We start from the raw sequence: 18,728 nt of genomic DNA on the forward strand, positions 1-18,728 counted from the left end.
AAGGATGTCATGTGGGACAGTGTCAAACTGTCTTAAGTCTTTTTCTCAATAGGTCTGGTGGTGGTAGCACTGGTAGTAGTAGCAGTAGTAATAGTAAGAATAATATAACTCTCCTTACTGGTTTATGGTGGTGCGAAGGTCTTGTAGAAAATAAATCCTAAGCGTTATTTCTGCTGCAGTATCTTTGAGGTTTAAAAAGTCTGGTGTTCAAGTTACTGTTGTAACTTTTAGTTATGTATCCAAATTTTATTTTTTCAAGACTAACTGTAGATACACAGATGGGGAGAAGCTTAAGTAATTTCTCTGTGCTTCCATTTCTCCATCTGTAAATTTGAGATAACTGGTATATGCTTTGAGAAGAACTTTTATATAAGCCAGTAGATTGGACTACCAAAGTGGATAAGTTATTCAGGATATACTTCACATCGTGGCAGTGCTTGCGGAAATACTGTAGAATATATTTGATGGTAATTAAAGTTATGACTTGATCACTGTTTGCATGAAATACAGTTTACATCAGTGTCTTGGTAGCTGTTAGCTGAATGTGCACTCGGGCAGGATAAGATGTATTTACCTTGTAGTTCATAAGTATTTCCTAATTAAACTTAATTTCTTACAGGAGGTGCTGAAACAGTTGCAAGGAAGTATTGAAGATGAGGCAATGGCGTCTTCTGGACAAATTGACTTACTGGAACGACTTAAAGGTAGAGACAGAATTATATTTTAAGTAGGTTCCTTTGTTTCTTAGTTGTTTTTTCTTTGGGACAAAATTTTCCAACCCAGCTGCATCTTCTTTCCAGTGTTCACTGTGATGGTCAGGCATAGTCTCAGTGGCTGTTATTTTTACTAAGCATTTTAAGACATGTTCTCAGGAAAAAAAAAAAGTTCCTGTGCTGCTTTTATGGTTTTGCTACTGTTACCTTAGGGCTTCTTATGAAATTCTTTTGATAAAACTTTCATTTCATTCAGTTCTTCAGAAAAAAATGTATTTGTTTAAGTTGATGGTGGATTGGTTTCCCCCAGTTTTCTAAACTTGTTCTGTGCCCTACCCTCTCCGTGTCATCTTACTGGAACTGTTATTTGTTGTGCTGCAAATTGATGTCCCCTTCCCTGGCGCATGTGCTGGAATGCGCACCATCCCATTATATGGGATGTGGAAAGCAAGCCCAGACCACTGACTCCCTGTATACATCCATTATCTTTACCACTGAACCAGAAATATCATAGAGGTTGTCGTCATTCACGGGCCCTGTGGTAAACAGAGTTGTCGTCGTTTATGTGACAGTGGAGCATCTGCAGGCTCTCCAAGAGAGAAGCTGTTAGGAAGTGGGCCACAAGAACTATTCATATGACATTTATCCAAAATTCAGCCCATTTCTTAAGTCGTCTGGGAAGGAGGCAGGCAGGCAGGCAGGCTGCTATGGGGATACTGTTCTGGTTGTCAGGATTGCATTTTGGCCGTCAGCTCAGATGACAAGTATTCGCCAGCTGTACCATTAATACTGGTTTTATTCACATCAGGTTCTTCTATGGATTTCCGTGCAAAATGCCATCACCAAAAAATCATGGATTTGTTCAGGAAGTAAGAAACTGAGATAGAAATTTTAAGTTTGTGCTGCTGAGCTTTAACTTTGAAAATATTTGCTCTTCATTATCCAGAACTGAACTTGGAAAGTACCAATTTCCCTGGAGTCAAGTTAAGGCCAAAGGTGTCTGTGCGTTCATATGGGAGCCGGGAAGGGTCTGTGTCAAGCCGTTCAGGAGAGTGCAGTCCGGTTCCTATGGGATCGTTTCCAAGAAGAGGATTTATGAATGGAAGCAGAGAAAGCACTGGTTATTTAGAAGAGCTAGAAAAAGAGAGGTAAATTTCTTTGTGTACTCATCCAGTATGGACCGACTTCTAATTTTAACATGAAAGTTTAGTGACCCATCTGGTATTCCAATACGTGCATATGGTTTTGATCACTTGTATATTCATCTTAACAGGTAAGGAAACTAGAAATCTACAGTATATTTAGATGCACTCAGGAAAAAATATAAAAATCTTAAGACACATCACACAGTTGCTACTGCTTCTTTATACATGCATTTCATTGTTAGTCCTTGTTGGCTGAAGATTGTTTTATATTGTCAGCATCTGAAATATATTTAGGAGTGGGGATGTATGGCATGATAGCATCCCATACACCTCCATATCTCCTCACCACTGTTGATAAGTGTCGAAATTTTAACAATGTGGGACTGCAATCTCCTATTTTCTGCAGATGGTTATAGCTACCATAGCTGGTTGATCAGTTATTTACTGTCAGCTGACATTTACCTAGTAATTCTGCTCTCTCAGCAAAAATGTCAACTAAACAAAAATACTTATCTTTAGGATATTGTTTCCATCTGATGTTTTGTGTTGACAAAATCATGGAATTTCTTCTCTTGGAAAATAGTGGTATCTATTTAATAGGAAGAACATACGTTCAGGTCATCATACAATTTTATAGCACTTTATCAGTCACTTACAAAGGAAATTCAAAGGATGAGACATGCAGCTGTTTCCACTGAAGACATCTTCATATCTTAAAATGAACCTGGCTGAAATCCCATGTTTTCAGAGGCCTATTTGTAAGACAGGGTTTTCTAGGGATTTGATCATTGACAGCTACTTAATAAATAGAATGTCAGGCTGGGGACTGCAAACCCAAATAAACAACACAGTATTTTTTGCCTCATAGTCATTAACAAGCAAAAAAAAATCACTTTGGAGTTATAATACAAAAGTTTGGTGGGTAATAAGTGGTTTGTGGGCAGCTCTTCAGAAGCCCTGCTATAAAAGGCCTTTCCTGGTGTTCGGTAAAATGTTTGCAGCCAAGAGCTGAAAGGGGTGCACTTTTCCTTCAGGGTGCTATGTCTAGCTCCCTTTCAGTCCTATAAGTAGAATGAAAGTCACTTCCCATGGATCTGTACTGACCCTCTTCTAGCAGCCATTCTATTTTTTTTCGTTTTCCTAGTCAGGATCCGTTAATCGTATTTACTACATTGCTTAAAATCTGGATACCTGAAGAACTGTATAAGAATATTTAGGAATTAAGGAATATCTTCCTGCCTACTCGTCCCGGTCTTCAAGAATCTAATATGTCTGTTGTTTTCCTTCTTAACGAAAGAACATAGTTGTTCGTATTCTTCCAGTGCTGTGTTTTACCACATGTAATACTAAAATCTTTAACTGCAGTTAGGACTTTCTGTTACGATACAAGTGAACACTAGATCACTTGAAACAAGGAGTATTAATTTATAGCAGCTACAGTTCTTAAGGTGATCAGAATATCTGATTTATGATCTGTGATCCTTTCCCACTCTCATGAATTGTGAGGTGATAGTTCTTTGGATATTTCCTGGTCCTCATTGCAAATAACACTGGAAAAAAAGGATAAGGATATTTTAATTTCGGATGAGTTTAGGCAGGGTTACTGTCACAGCTGATGGAGTAAAGATTTGTGTTAGGGAGAAGATGATCTCTAGAGGCAATACCAGATCACATCTGGCTTCATTATTATTGAAACAATGGATAATCCCAACTGTCCTGTTCTTTATGCTGTTTCAGGAGACATGTAGGAATGTGTAGGGCATTGATGTGGATGCTGGGTAGCCAAATGAATCAGAACTTGGAGTGGGAGTGTAGGACCATGCATCTGAAATTATTATAATTTCTGAAAGAAAATTAGCACTTGTTTTCCCATGCTTTGTCTCTGAACCTGTATGACATAATAAGTTTATGTGTTCCTAAGCATTTGTATAAATACATGTTACTTGCAAGTAGATTTTTTTTTGGCATTTAAACAGACTTTCAGAGAGCTCATGAAAATTGACAGACTTCAAAATATTAAAATTATTTAGAAAAAAAATAACAATTTTTGGAAACCTGCAACAGGGGAACATTTCCACTCAGTACCTTAACACATGGGCACAGTATACACTGCTCGTGGGCAACACTATTTGGTCGAGGACCGAATGATGTATTAAGTGTGTGTGAACTTGGCAAATTCTTGACGTGTTTATTAATAAAGTAATTTACTAGATGTTTGTTAATGTGAACAAGAAACAAGAAAAAATTGATAAAAATACATTTATATTGAAAAAAATTATTTAGTTTGGTTGGAAGTGATCTTCTGAGGGAAAGGAAATTAATCACCAGGATGAATACGAAATTGTCTGCCTGTTTCTCATTTGCTTAGCTCTCTTCTGATTTCAAAGTGAAAAAAGGAAAAGAGAAAAAAAGTGGGAGGTTTGTGTTTTTTCAGTTGCTAATTTAGAATACAGTATTCATTAAATATCTCCTGCCTTCTCTCTGGTTATTACCAAATGTATTTGGTAAGACACTGGCATCATCAACAAAACTTTTCAGACTACACTGCAGGTTACTTTTTGCTTTGATTTACCTTTTGCAAAATGACTAATTTAATATTCTCTACTTTGTAAATTTAATTGCCCATTAAAGATGAGAGTCCTACGATGAATTGTTATTAAAATGTTTTTATGCCTTGTTTATCCCTTCTGGTTTCTGCCACCCCTTTTTTTCTTGATTTTGAGCATTTTCTCTGTCTCAAGACTTCTTTCTCCCCTTACTCTTATCTGCCTTTGGCTGACTGTACGACTTAGTTAAATCTTTACAACATCTGTAATCCGTGTTTCGTTTTCAAGATTTTATCTTATTACCCATCTAAAGTGAAAGTATTGATTATAATTGCCATTTATATGGTGCCAGTAGAGTAACATATAATTTGTTTCACTTCTCCCATTTAGCTGGGAATAACATTAATATAATTATGCAGAAAGTATTTCCAAAAGAAGAAACTGGTTCTTTGCATGCATTCACTTTCATGTATTGTTGAGAGCTTCAAAAATAAAACATTAGTCTTTTGAAATACCTATCCTTCAGGAGTACAGTTCAGACTGGAAATTTTTTATTCATGCATACCAACAGTGCGAAGTTCCAAAAGTGTATTACTTCATTTGCCTTGCTGTGTTTTCGCTGAACTTGACAGTGTAGGACAGAGAAATAATTTTTTCTGTGTAAGTCCTGATGTAAACAATTTGGGGGTATAAAAAGATGGCATAACAGCACTGGGGTTTTCCATCAGTGATTTTCCATGATCAGTAACAGCTCTTCCACTTCAGATGCTCTTCTAACCTCAGGAAGTTCCAGAAGGCTGAGCAGGAGCTATACTTCTGGTTGGTGCAGTATCTGATAGTAATGTAAGCGCGAGGAGCAGCTTACAAAAACATCTGCAGAGACTTGCTGCTTATTTTCAAGGAAATTGAAGTGCAACCTGCTGCAGTTTTGCCAGGCCTTCAGACTTTGTGCAGAGGGACATCAAACACTGCTAAAACCTGAGTTTTCAAGGCACAGTGATACCAAACTACTAGTAGTCACAAATAAAGCATTACTGAGAAGCAAAAGTGACACTATAAAATAAAAGGAGTCACCCTCAGGTCACACACTATGTTGTTTACGGAGCACTGATGGCTCCTAAGCTCTTTACTTGCTTCAAGCATCCATTGTGCATGTCAAAACAGATTGAGTGACACAGTGTCTCACAAACTGAATACCCTACATTTTACAACATGAACTTAATCACATGTTCACTTAGCTGAAAGTAATCCCTCTGGTTTCTGCTGCCAGTTCTTTGACATCCAGGGGAAGAATTAGTCAGTCCTTTCACATTTACAAATCCTCTTGTGGTAAAAATACTTCTTATAAGCATTGCATTAATTAACGCTTTTGCAAATTTGATTTCACAACCTGGACACAACTAGTGCATGGGCACCCAAGGTGGTGAAAAGGGAAACCACAGAGAATGCTTTTCCTTATAGGAAGTGATTTTCCTTATAGGCTTTCCCTGAGCACCACCTATTAGCTTTTCCTTCAGTCTGTCTGAACGACTTAAGGAATTCCTGTCAGCTCTGTCTTAATGGCTGAAGATTTTCTTTAATCTTACTGCAGTTACTTGCGACAGTATGATAATTGTTTGCTGCTTCATTTCACTGATTTTGACTGTAAACCTATCCGATGTAAAAGTTACCCAGTAGTAGTTTTTCAGTCTGCAGCTGAAGTGAGGGATCCTGGTAGTTTTAGTTTTCCGCTTGAACACTGGTTGGGTCACTTGCATTGGGTATGGAATATAAATGTTAAGTCATCAAAACCAGTCTGGAACATTTTTAAGCAGAAACTATGTCAAACAGATCCTGTCAAACAGATCCTTTAAAATATGGGGGGGTTAATTATTTTTTCTCCATGAAACTCCATCATGCAGAAGTTTGATTATCTCCATCTCAAATCGTGATGGGATGCGTTATCAATGTATTCAGGGGAAAATTGTATTTTGTTGTGTGCTGGTTTTGTTCCTTAATGACTTAAGGTAATTATCTATAATGTGTTTGTGTGCTTTATAAAGGTTCCCATAGCTCTTGATCAGAAAGGCCAGAACCTAAGTTTAGGGAGATTTAGGGGATGAAAGAAGTTAAGGAATGAGAAATAATACTGGGCAAACCTATATGCAGCTTTCTGCCTTCTGGCTAAGTGTTGATTTTAGCATTTCCATTAATGTTAATGAGCAACACTAAAATGTCAGAAGGAAGAGGACTGCTCACAGAAAGCAATCATAAGAAACTAATAAACTTGTGAGTTGTTTGGTTTTTTAAAAAAAAGCACTACAAAATCAAGAGTGACTTTTCTGTATATTCCTACTAGCCAGGTTTTGCTTGAAATTTTTAAAACATGTGTCGAAAAGTGTTGTAACAATGAATGCTACATAACTACATTGCTAGCATTCACAACTGTTTAAATGTAGTTCATGAAGTATTTATAAAATAGGATGTAAAATTTCTAACAGATTTTTTTCCTAGTAGTCTGCATCTATTAATCTTCTTATGTTTCTCATATACTACTTAGGTACACAGTATGCTTCTGATGCACATTTAAAATGTTTTAAAACAGCTGTAAATGTCCCCTGCCTATAACATTTGATGGAAAATACTGTTAAAGTATTTTTAATACTTGTAGAAATAGTTTGATTTTATGAGCTTTACACACAATTTTGGAATGGATGACGCAATTAATAACGAGACCCTGCAAAAGTGGATGTGGTTATTTTAATTCAGTAGTGTGATTCGGGAATGCATATGCTCCTGTAACATCCAGGCCTTTTCTTAAATCTAGGTTGATGCATCATACAAAGCATGTTGTCTAAAAGAAGCAGGATACAAGTCAACACATGACTAATAATTGTTTTTTTTTCTTTCACAACAGGCCTCTTAGCTTTAGATTTCAAAGTGATTTTGTATAGATATGTAGGTATTTTCTTTTTTTAAGGGTGTTGATCTGATACACAAGAAGCTAGCGACTTGCTTAGAGCAGAGGGGTGGATAGTTTGTTTGACCGGAGCCAGAGAACTGCACTCAGCTTCTCCAATGTTGTCTTAGTACCCTCTTTAAACTTTGTCTCTCATTTAACCCTTTTTTTTTTTATGCATGTCAATGCCTATTTCTGTACCTATCTATAGTAATGAGGTCTTAATAGTGAAACATTTAACTGCTTCTGTTTTCAATAGGTCTCTTTTGCTTGCGGAGCTTGAGAAGGAAGAAAAAGAAAAGGACTGGTATTATGCCCAGCTTCAGAACCTAACTAAAAGGATTGATAGTCTCCCCCTTACTGAAAATGTATGTATCTTCAGTATGCTTGGTCATGTATCTGATGCTATGATCTCTGATTAGATGCTGCGTATATTTTTTTAATTTGGTGGCGTTATCTACTATCATTTTAATTTAAAACATTTTTTTCACTATGTAGAGCTAATTTACCCCAAATAATGCATTTTTCCTATGTAATTTTACCCGTTAAAATTCATATCTATCAGTATAAATGCCAGCAATAGAGAGTAGCACTGAAAAGTCATTACGACAAATTAATTACATGTCAGTACGCTGCTGCTTTAACTCTGTCCTCCAAAGGTCTTTTCTTTTTCTGTTCTGTTTGTGGATTCTTTTAGTTTTGAGAGCAATATGAGCTCAAGAGACAGTTTACACAGGAGCTCTTAATTCATAACAGCAAGTCATGCTATAGCCTATGCAAGTATTGAAGCCTATGCTTCAAGCTTTTACCTCGGCATGTCCAAACTATTTATAGTCAAGTCGTCATCACCTGGGATAATGAAGATGTCTAGTATCCCAGATAACACAAGTATTCCTGTTGTCAGACTCCAGCAGGTGGGAATATTTGCACTGCATTCATTCACACATACAGCGTTCGGAAGACCTGGTTGCTCGTCTTCACAGATTCATACCCGCTCAGCCTCCTGGAAATGGAGACAGACAGTGGAAGCACATCCATGACTAGGGTGAAACAGCTGGACTTCAGCAAGTCATGTTAACATTGAGTCATGGCAGAACTTAACAGATCACAGAAGCAGGGGGAGAGGGTCTGAAAAGAATCTGAAGGAAGTACAACCTGTTCCTAAGGGCACTGTCAGCTCTGTCTCAGTTACTCTATTGTAGGTTTTAAGGTTGTCTCCCCCATTTCATAAGTAATGAATTAACATAGCTGTTCTTATGATTAGAATGTCTTACTTAATATCTACACTAAATGTTTTTTATGGTAATTTATATCCAGTACTGTTTACTGCAGCCACAACAGAATGATAGACCCCATTTGGTTTTAATAGCTTTTCTCAGATTTGTAGATTATTGTTTCTTTTTGACTCTCTGAATTGACCTTGATGACTTCTGGGAGGAAGACTCGTTTATTTGCAAACTGAATAATTGTCAAAAACCAGTTAAGCACTTTGCTCCTGCCTTTCAAAAGTCTGTCAGTTGGACTATCTTCCCTTAAGCTGTACTGTTGTACCTGAACTGAACACTGTCCTTCTTTCACAGGATGGTTAAAAATAGGGTAGGTAGCAGTAGTATGAATACCATCACTACATGCAGTAGTTTGGTATCTCTGAATATTTTTCAAAGTACTGATTCAGATGGCATACATAATGATTTCGTTGGTATGCTGACATACATTAGTAGCGAGATCTTCCAGGCTTGTAGTGAATTATACTGCCTTGGACTTTATCTGTTATATGTAATCATTTGACAAAACTTGCAGGTTGTCTGTTGGTTGAAAAACTTTATATGTTCTTGTTCTTTAATAATGCAATTGTATTTTAAGGATCTATTATTGTATTTGTTCATCAAGTTTGGTGTGGAAAAGTAGTTGTTCTGCTTTTGCTCAGAGAAATACATGGTTTATGTAAAGGTTATTTACTAAAATGCCTTATCTCTACTCCAATTTCAGTTCTCCTTGCAAACAGATATGACCAGAAGGCAGCTGGAGTATGAGGCAAGGCAAATCAGAGCAGCAATGGAAGAACAGCTAGGTACTTGCCAGGACATGGAGAAGCGAGCACAGGTATAATTTGGTTTTTGTTTTTAGAAGGAATGGAAAATGTTTTCCTGCATTTTTATTAAATTATTGGTAGTTGTGTCTTTAAACTGTATTTAAAGATACATAAATATAAGCTATACCTTCGAGCATTTAATTAACCTTTTAAATACAAAAAATAGGAATCAGAACATAGGAAATAACTACTCAGCAAAAAGTAACCTCCTCTGTTTAAAAGACTTGTTAGTAGGCAGAAGTAGACAATTTCTTCAGAAGAAAGTATTTTTTATGATTATTTGCTTTAAATTTATCATTTTAACTTCAAACAAACATGTATCTGCAACTGCTTTATTTTCCATTTCTCCTGCTGTGGATTTTTCGTGCTTTCAAGTTTAGAATAAAGTCCAGTTACTGTTGTTAAGTCTCCTTGGCCAGAAACCATGTATCAAGGAATAACCTTTGAAAACATGGTATTCAAGTAAAAGGTAGTTCACGTGAGGACATGCAAATCTGTCTGCAAATCATTTGGAAGTATAACTCAGAGAGTAATTGTGTGGAACCTGTAAGTGAAATAATCAGTTCCTTTCTGGTTATAAAAACTATTCTGCCATTGTATTAGAGCAACAATTTGCATTCTTTATTATCATTTATTTCCAGAGATGTTAAATAAGCAGCTTGATAAAATAATCTGGGTGTTCTTTTTGTGAATGTTACAAAAATAAGTCCTTTCAATAAAAATAGTCTCTTTTTCTTGCTAGGTTTACTTAATACAGAGTTGTGCTACAAAAGAAACATTCCTGATTAATTTTGTTAGAAAAGTTAATTGTGTTAGAAAAATTACTTTAAAGTGAGTAATTTAGTAGGACTTCTCAGAACATTTGTATGATTATAAGCATTTAGCAAAGCAGATGTCCTGCGGTTTTCAGCCATATGTACATGAAGGCTGCGCAGGGATTTGTTCACATAGATGTACTCAGACTCGGGTTTAATCTGCCTGGATAGTAACTGGCTCTGACTGGGAAGCTGTATGGCTCTCTTACTGAGGTTTATCAGCAGTGGTGATGTCCTGCATGAATTTGGCTATGGCACTCGTGTTAGCCAGTCCTGAGTGAAGGCAGAGTGGACTCAGGATTGTCTGCAGGTGTCTCATTTGCCCTGTTGCAGTAGAAGGGGTTGCAGCATTGACACTACAACTTCAGGGAAAGGTCTCTTGCTGCTAACGAGCTGTTACTCTCGGTAAGGTGAATTATACTGAACAGGTAGAGTAGGCTGCTGGTAAAATTCTAAATGCACTCAGGCAGAGGATAGATTACATTTTTCAGAGAAACAATTTGACTTTGGTTACATCACTTCTTCCCTGTTTGATCCTTTTTTAATTTTTGTGGTGGAAAAATGCTGCCAAGATGATGTTGAAATATATATATATATATAGAGAGAGAGAGAGAGAGAGATATATATATATATGGTTTTCCGAATTAATGTTTGCCCGGGGTTTATCACAACCGTTGAACTCTCTCTGTGTGTAACACTTGCATACTTACAGGAATGACAGTGTCTATTGTGGTTATATACAGGTTATAAAATAGGAGGTAACTGCTTCTGCATGTGCCTCTTGTGAATTCACTGGTAATTGTCCTTGGTTTCATTTTACCAACTGTGTAGAATTTCATTAGTGTACAGATACATAAAAACAAATTCTGGATTATTTCACTGTGATTTTTGAATGTGCAAACTGTAACATTCATATTTGATAAGTATAGTGAACTTGCTAGTTTTTCAACTTTCTGCTCTGTATGTTCTTTTCACCCTAACTGATTATGACACGTAATACAGAGCAAGATGTAAATTGAAGGGAGAGAATGGTTCAGCTGTATCAAAGCTGGCGTTGCAGACATCTCTCTATTAAGAATCCCCAAGATGGTTCTGTGAGAGTGCTTATAACCTGCTGCTGCCCAAGTAATTGATGATGCACTAGCCACCCTTTCTCATGGACCTTAAAGTAATGGCCATCTCTGAAGATAGTGTACAAGTACGTCCAGCAGTTATTCAGAAAGATATGTTAGAAGACCATTAGCAATTTATTTTAGCTTGTTGAATTGTTTACACTAACTTGTACTATTCTCTGAAATTTATAATTTCATGTGGGTAATTCTTACTTGAAAAAACAAGACCCATGTTCTATTTTGATTACTCAAATGTTGTAGCTTGTATCCTTGGTAGTAAGTAGTAGGAAAGTTAATTTTGTAAAATACAAAAATAACAATTGTAATTTCAAGACTTAAATCATGTTCACAAAGAAATTTTTTTCCTTCATACCTGAAAAAGAAAAATCTTTTTTTAGGTTTATAATATCTTAAAATCTTACAAGAAATAATCACTCACAAGAATTTATCCTGAGTTCTTTAAAAGTTTGCCAGAACAGCAGACCCGTAAAGATACAAGAAAATTTGGATTCTGGAGTCTTGCACAGATGAAGCACTGTTAGATTAATACAGTGGTCTTGTTTGTAAATGTAGACCAATCCATTAATAGTTGCATCTATTATGTATCTTTATTTGGGGGGAAAAAAATCAAACTTTTTAAAAACAAAACTATATTTTCTAAAAAATGACTGTTTTTCTATCACTATGAATATCACAGAATTTACTTTATTAGTAGTCTTACTTGAACAGTGAAATCCAATAATTTTAACCTTAAATGTTAAATTACTTTATCTGGCAATTTTATGTTAAGAAAGGTGAGGAGTAAATAAAAGAATGAATGGGAGTATACTATGAACAAATGGGAATAAAAGGTGATGTTTCTTATATAGATTCTAAATTCAAAACCATTCCTTGTGTTCGTTCCATTGCATACCTCTGGTTTTGCGTGTTTGTCGTTAGGCTGCACCCTTTTGTGGCAAGAAATGCATTCATTTTTCTGCTTTTACAGTGTTTGTTACAAAATACGCTCCATGTTAATGGAACTCCTCAATTTCTCTGTAATACAAATAATGAATTAGCAGCAAAGAAGACTGGTCTGATGTTTAAGTATTTGGACTAAAATTGGGATGGATGGATTGAATTCCTTTCCCCTTTGAGTACTCTGTCAGTGATACTTGTCAAATTGCGCACTATTTAATTTTTTTAATATTTCCCCATGTTTAGGTACATATATATAGATACTCAGATTCTCTTGATGCCCTGTACGGAATATATGTCTGGCTACACAGAAAGAAAATTTAGGGGAAATTCAAGTCATTCTTAGAGACAGTGAGAAATGTGTTCTGTGAATGATGCATCATGTCACCAATGCACAGTTATTTACAGGAATGTATTTTTTTTATCTTTCTAATACTTAAGCATTTCTTGATCCAAGGACAAAGGGGGGATGAATTATCTGTTTGTCTCATGTTGTGCCAAAGCTTCTGTGTGTGCAGCTTTTAAATTTTTATTGGCATTTTTTCTGATGCTTTTCTTTACAAATTCAAATCAAATTTACAGTCTAAAATTCATAGCTTTGCATCTTTACTAAATGTTGATGTTGATAATGCTTTTCCTATATCTGTTTATGATACATGTTTCAGAAGTTGGTTCTACTTCGTGATTATATTTTTTACTATATCTCCATAATTTCTAGATAACATTGTGTTTCTATTTTATAAAAGTTCATTTTAGTTTCATTTTCACGTTATAAACATATCAAGTAAGATTGGTTTAATGTTGATCGTTGCAGTGTCCTCTAGATAAACACAGCTTTTCAGTATAGCATTGTGTTTATTAGGTAAAAGAAGCAGGATTTTTCTTTCAGCTGTGTGTCCATTTTAATAAGCTATCCATCACACAGAAAAGTACTGTTTAATCAGTTCAGTTTTGCGTTCATATTCTCTTATTGTTGGGCTAACTATTTTGCTCCCACTTTTAAAAGCAAATAATGTCAGTTCATTAAATTGCCAAGCTCATGCAGGGATATGTAACTTTATATACTTACTCTTTCACAGAATCGTAATACATCCTGTGCTTCACAGTACAACTTGTGTAGAGTATGTCTATCCCGTAACGTTTGGGTTTTTTAACATTCCCATTACTCACCACAGAATGGTTGCAGTGGGAAATGAGTAGCAGTATGGCTGTAAAAGACTCTTGATTCTATAAAAATCTCTATAAAATCCCAGACAAATGAAGGAAGCAGTATGTAGTTTTCCTCATACTTAGCCTGTTAAATTCTTTGAGATTTGTAGGAGCAGAAAGTATTCAGAGGCTGTGCATAAACAAAACTCCCAAATCATTTTAGTAACTGAGTGCAGTAGAAGTCATTCAACTTTTCATACCTTCAGGACACTTTGCATGTACAAATTGCTCTCAAATCTCTGTAAGGCAAGTAGAATTCTAACATTTGAGATGAAATTCAAATAGTTTGTTGAAGATCTGCACAAAATATCAGTTTCAGAAACAGGAAAACTGTGCAACTTAACTGGCTCATTTTTTACACCTGAATGTGTACTGTGTGATGACCTACTATATCCAAATGAGTATCAGTTTTATAAAAAAAACAACTACTCACTATGATTGGAATGATTGCGATCATGCCAATGTTTTATTATGAAGAACGCTTGAATTACGACATGAATTAAGTAGTTGTGTTTGTAGTCAGCTGTGTTTATAAAGAACTCTTCATACTGTTATTTTATACAGTAAGTAAAAGGAGTTTTTGAACAAACTCAAACGCAAAAATGTGTTCATTTCAGGCAAGGGTGGCGAGAATTCAACAAATAGAGAAGGACATTCTTCGTATACGACAGCTCCTGCAATCACAAGCGGCTGAAGCAGAGGTTAGTGAGCAATTACTTACCTTCTTTTGATTATGATATGTATATTTTTCTAAAAAACCCCCAAATTTTAATGAAATGGTAAGCAGAGTTGTTTCCATCCACTAGTGGTGTCATGGTTAACTAACTAGTCACTGTATGTAGGCTGTTCCTTGCTTGCTCTCTTTCCACTGAACTGAGGGTGGAATACTTGGATTAGTCTTCATGCTACTATTAAACTTTAGTCACTAATGATATATCAGTTAAAAGTTTAACTTGAAATTTCAGTAAAATGCTGAAATGCAAGGTATTCTTAAGGCTGACTATTAGTTTTAACAAATAAGTGTAACAATCAGTTGTACATGTCTTTCTGCATATGAGTCTCTGATGAGCACCTCATAGAATCATACAGCAGTTCCGGTTGGAAAAGACCCTTGGGATCATCAAGTCCAACCATTGACCCTACACTACAAGTTCACCCCTAAACCAAATCACCCAACACCGCATCTAAGCCACACTTGAACACATCCAGGGGTGGCGACTCAGCTACCTCCCTAGGCAGTCTATTCCAGTGTCTGACCACTCTTTCTGTGAAGAATTTCTTCCTAATGTCCAACCTAAACTTGCCCTGTTGCAACTTGACACCATTCCCCCTGGTTCTGTCCCTAATCACCTGTGAGAAGAGACCAGCACCAACCTCTCTACAATGTCCTTTCAAGTAATTGTAGAGCATGATGAGATCCCCCCTCAGCCTCCTCTTCGTCAAACTGAACAGACTCAGCTCCCTCAATCGCTCCTCATAAGGTCTGTTCTCCAGGCCCTTCACCAGCTTTGTTGCCCTCCTCTGCACTCGCTCCAACACCTCGATATCTCTCTTGTACTGAGGTGACCAAAACTGAACACAATACTCAGGGTGCAGCCTCACCACTGCTGAGTGCTCTCTTCCTCTGCTGGTCATAAAATTTCTAATACAAGCCTTCATAGTTTGCTTATCTTTTCAGAGAGGTAAGATTTAAAAAAGGGTGAATACAGCTTCTGTCAGACTTCATTATTGAAGCCTGGTATATTTTTAGTGTTTTAAGTATTGGTTTCTATATTAAGAAATACAAGATAACGTTTCCTGTAAATTACAAAGTCCATAGTAGTAATTGCCATTAGCAAAAACTGCTCTCATAGTGGAAATTTACTTACCAGGTCAACTCTATTTCTTGTGTCAGTAAATATAAATTGTATGTTGGACTTAAATTTTTTATGGTTTGGCTTCACCCAAAATAACTACTGTGAAATCTCAGAGCAGCATTTGGATTACTAAGGGATGTGTATTTTTCCATTTTGAAAAACAATCGCTTTGTAATTCCAGGCTTTTGGGGAAAATCTGTTTCTATAAGTGAAGCAGACAGTAGCATGTATGTATAATCAAAGTTGCCTCGTCTTTTGACATATTGGCCAATTCAGGTGTTTATGCACATTGACGAGATCCCCTCTGAGCCTTCTCTTCTCTAGGCTGAACCATTGAGGCCGTACACAAGACTTGCTCCGTTAAGGAGGAGGCTGGAACAGGACACAACACTCCAGATGGAGCTTTACCAGCTGAGTAGAGAGAAAGGGTGATCTCCCCCAACCTGCTGGCAACACATTTCTTAATGCAGCCCAGGATACTGTTGAACTTTTTGTCACAAGGGTCCATTGCTAGCATGTTCAGGTTGTCCACCAGGACCTCCAGGTCTCTTTTTGACAAAGCTGCTTTCCAGCTGGGCATCCCCCTGCACATGCTGGTGCCTGAGGTTGTTGGTCCTCCCCATGTGCAGGACTTTACTCTTCCCTTTGTGGAACTGCATGAGGTTCCTGTCCGCCCGTTTCTCCAGCCCGTCCAGGTCCCTCTCCCTCTGAGAGGTGATTGACCCATATGTTGTATCAGCTTCTCCTCCCCGATTTCTGTCATCTGCAAACTTGATGAGGATGCAGTGTATCTCAGCATCCAGGTCTTTAATGAAACGTCATTTAGGCTGGAAAAGATCTTTAATATCATCAAGGACAACTGTTAAATTAACACTGCCAAGTCCTCCACTAAACCATATCCCTCAGCACCACATCTACAAGTCTTTTAAATAGCTCCAGGGGTGGTGACTCAACCACTTCCTTGGGCAGCATGTTCCAGTGCTTAACAACCCTTTCAGTGAAGAAGTTTTTCCTAATACCCAGTCTAAACCTTGCCTAGTACAACTTGAGGCCCTTTCCTCTTGTCTTACTGCTGGTTACTTTGAAAAGAGACCAACCCCCACGTCACTACAACTTCCTTTTAGGTAGTTGTAGAGAGTGATAAGGTCTCCAGAACCTTCCCAGACTGTCCTTCCTAAAATGCCTGTATTCCTTAATTGTAGCCTTCCAGTCACACGAGTGATCCCACCATGTCTCCATGATCCCAGTGAGGTCGAAACCTCCTGACTGCATACACATCAGTGTGCGTTAGTGAAGAAGTATGCCAGAGAGGCACCCAAATGTGCCCATTGCCCAGCACAGGTGTTAGAGCTTTCCCCACAAGGCTCTTCTGCTGCACCTCCTTCCTTATGTGCCTCTTCTCAAGGGGTTTCCACTTCATTTCGGTTGTGTGGATTGCCCTTGTGTTCCCATCAGCCATGACCCCTGCCTTGCCTGCCCCATCCCCAGCTTCTTGACTTGCTTGTTGAGGAATCACTCTGTCCTCCATCACTGATAATTAAAAGCTCTCCCTACATGGTTGGCCAGCCTCTCAACAGATATTTTTTTCCCATTTAGTCAAACAGATCCTGTCCCCAGAATGTTTTTCTCTTAACTCTGGTTAAAAAACCCACAACACTGTATTTTGGACTCATGTGAGCGCAAGGACTCAAGGGTATTGAGATGCAACTACAGAATTAAAGAAGTTTTAATCTTAGTTCTTCACTCTTTTCACCAAGAATATTTGGCTGCTGAATATACTGAAATTCTAGTATATTGAAATTTTATTGTAGTGTGTCTTACCTGTGAAGTGTCTGAATAGCTAGTTGTGTAGTTATATATTTTAGGACAGAGTTATCAGGGTACTTGTGGTAAAGCAGACAGTCACTACACACTTATGAATACTTTGTAGTGTTTGTTGATAATTTCCACAGGAAATTTCCTGTAGAAAACAGCTGCAGCTAATTCTATCATTGCCTGGTGGCAAGAGGGAAAGTAGTAGCAGTCAAACTGCAGAGTCCGCAAAGCTGAAAAATACAAACATGAGGCATTTATTATATTTTTATGCTGTGCCTGATCTAGTGATACCCAAATTGAGTGTGGTCCTTGTGTTCATAAAGATTTAGCAATGACAATAATAAATCTCATGGCTTGAGTACTGATAGAGTTGGCCACTGTGGTCATGGCAGTCACTGTGGAATCCAAGTGCAATATATCTTGTAGAATAATACTGAATGTAATACTGCACTGTTAAAATAGCTTTTGGAAATTAATGAAGAGAGAAAACTTTGGTTCACATTTAGCACATTTTTAAAGTTTGGCAAATCACTAAGTCTTGTAAATGCTACTAGAAAAAGTTGAAGTAATTTACCTGCAAGTGATGGTACCTTAAAATTTCATAAGTCTTCTGTTAGTTATTTTGCAAGATTTTTGTAAGAAGGTTTAAAATCCACTGTAGAGTTAGACCCCTCCAAAGGGGATAGCCAGGCTGTCAGGTACAAATCTGAAATTTTTTAAAAGCAAATAGCAAATTCTTGGAAAGTATTTAATATGGGGTTTTCAGTTTGTTATAGTGCTACAGAGCTTTCTTTCACAGTATTTGAAATATGTGAATTACTTCATTTGGGCAGTGATGCTGTAGCTAGAACGTAATTCATTCTCCACAGAGTTTTTGCTCGGCAGGCTTTAAACTGTATAAATTGTGATGGATGGGGGTTCTCTCAAGGATTTCACTCACTAGACTCTTTTTTCTTGAACTTGACTGTTGCAAATTTGTTTCAGTCCTATGATTTCTTATTTTTATTTGTTGCATTGTTCACGGTATTACCTTCTTAGTTATACCTGTTATGCATATTTTGTTTAATATGAAGTAGTGGCAAATTAAACATTTTCTGGTATCTAGAAAATAATAGTGTATCTGCACTTGTCAGTACAGAGAACATAATGGTGTAGTTGAACATTTGGGAAATAAAACAGTGGTTTATGCATAGAAAAGCCTTCAGTCCTAATAAATACACGGTGGGCTGCTTTGGCAACTCATGTTGACAAAGTATTAGGTAAAATTATTTTTAATTGGTTGTCTTACCAAAAATTGTCAAGGCCTACTATGCCTGCAAATGTCATAAAATTGGTGGAGATGTATTGTTTTTCTACTTGTAAATACAACGAAATTAATAATTGACAAGTGATAGCTTGCTGTTGACTTCAGAAGCACTTAGAAAGGAGTGGCAAACGTGATGGAGGGAGTGGCTCGTCTCCCTGTCTTAGGCACGTGCAGCCTCCCACCATTTTGCTGCAAGAGCAAACAAACATACTCCTTTAAAAGTG

General features: G+C 37.0%; 1 protein-coding gene across 1 annotated transcript in view; it reads left to right on the top strand.

Annotated features, from left to right (window-relative positions):
• Window positions 1-581: 581 nt before the first annotated feature.
• The window catches only part of APC (adenomatous polyposis coli), a gene marked incomplete at its 5' end in the record, with an annotated part of 42,687 nt that continues 24,540 nt past the window's right edge, over window positions 582-18,728 (top strand). Inside the window, 5 exons of the mRNA XM_009879056.1 lie at window positions 582-704; window positions 1,660-1,861; window positions 7,602-7,710; window positions 9,332-9,445; window positions 14,145-14,228. Of these exons, the coding sequence (XP_009877358.1) occupies window positions 582-704; window positions 1,660-1,861; window positions 7,602-7,710; window positions 9,332-9,445; window positions 14,145-14,228 (632 nt within the window). The remainder of the gene's footprint in view (window positions 705-1,659; window positions 1,862-7,601; window positions 7,711-9,331; window positions 9,446-14,144; window positions 14,229-18,728) is intronic.

This window comes from Apaloderma vittatum, unplaced genomic scaffold (genome assembly GCF_000703405.1).
Source record: "Apaloderma vittatum isolate BGI_N311 unplaced genomic scaffold, ASM70340v1 scaffold25721, whole genome shotgun sequence".
NCBI lineage: Eukaryota > Metazoa > Chordata > Aves > Trogoniformes > Trogonidae > Apaloderma > Apaloderma vittatum.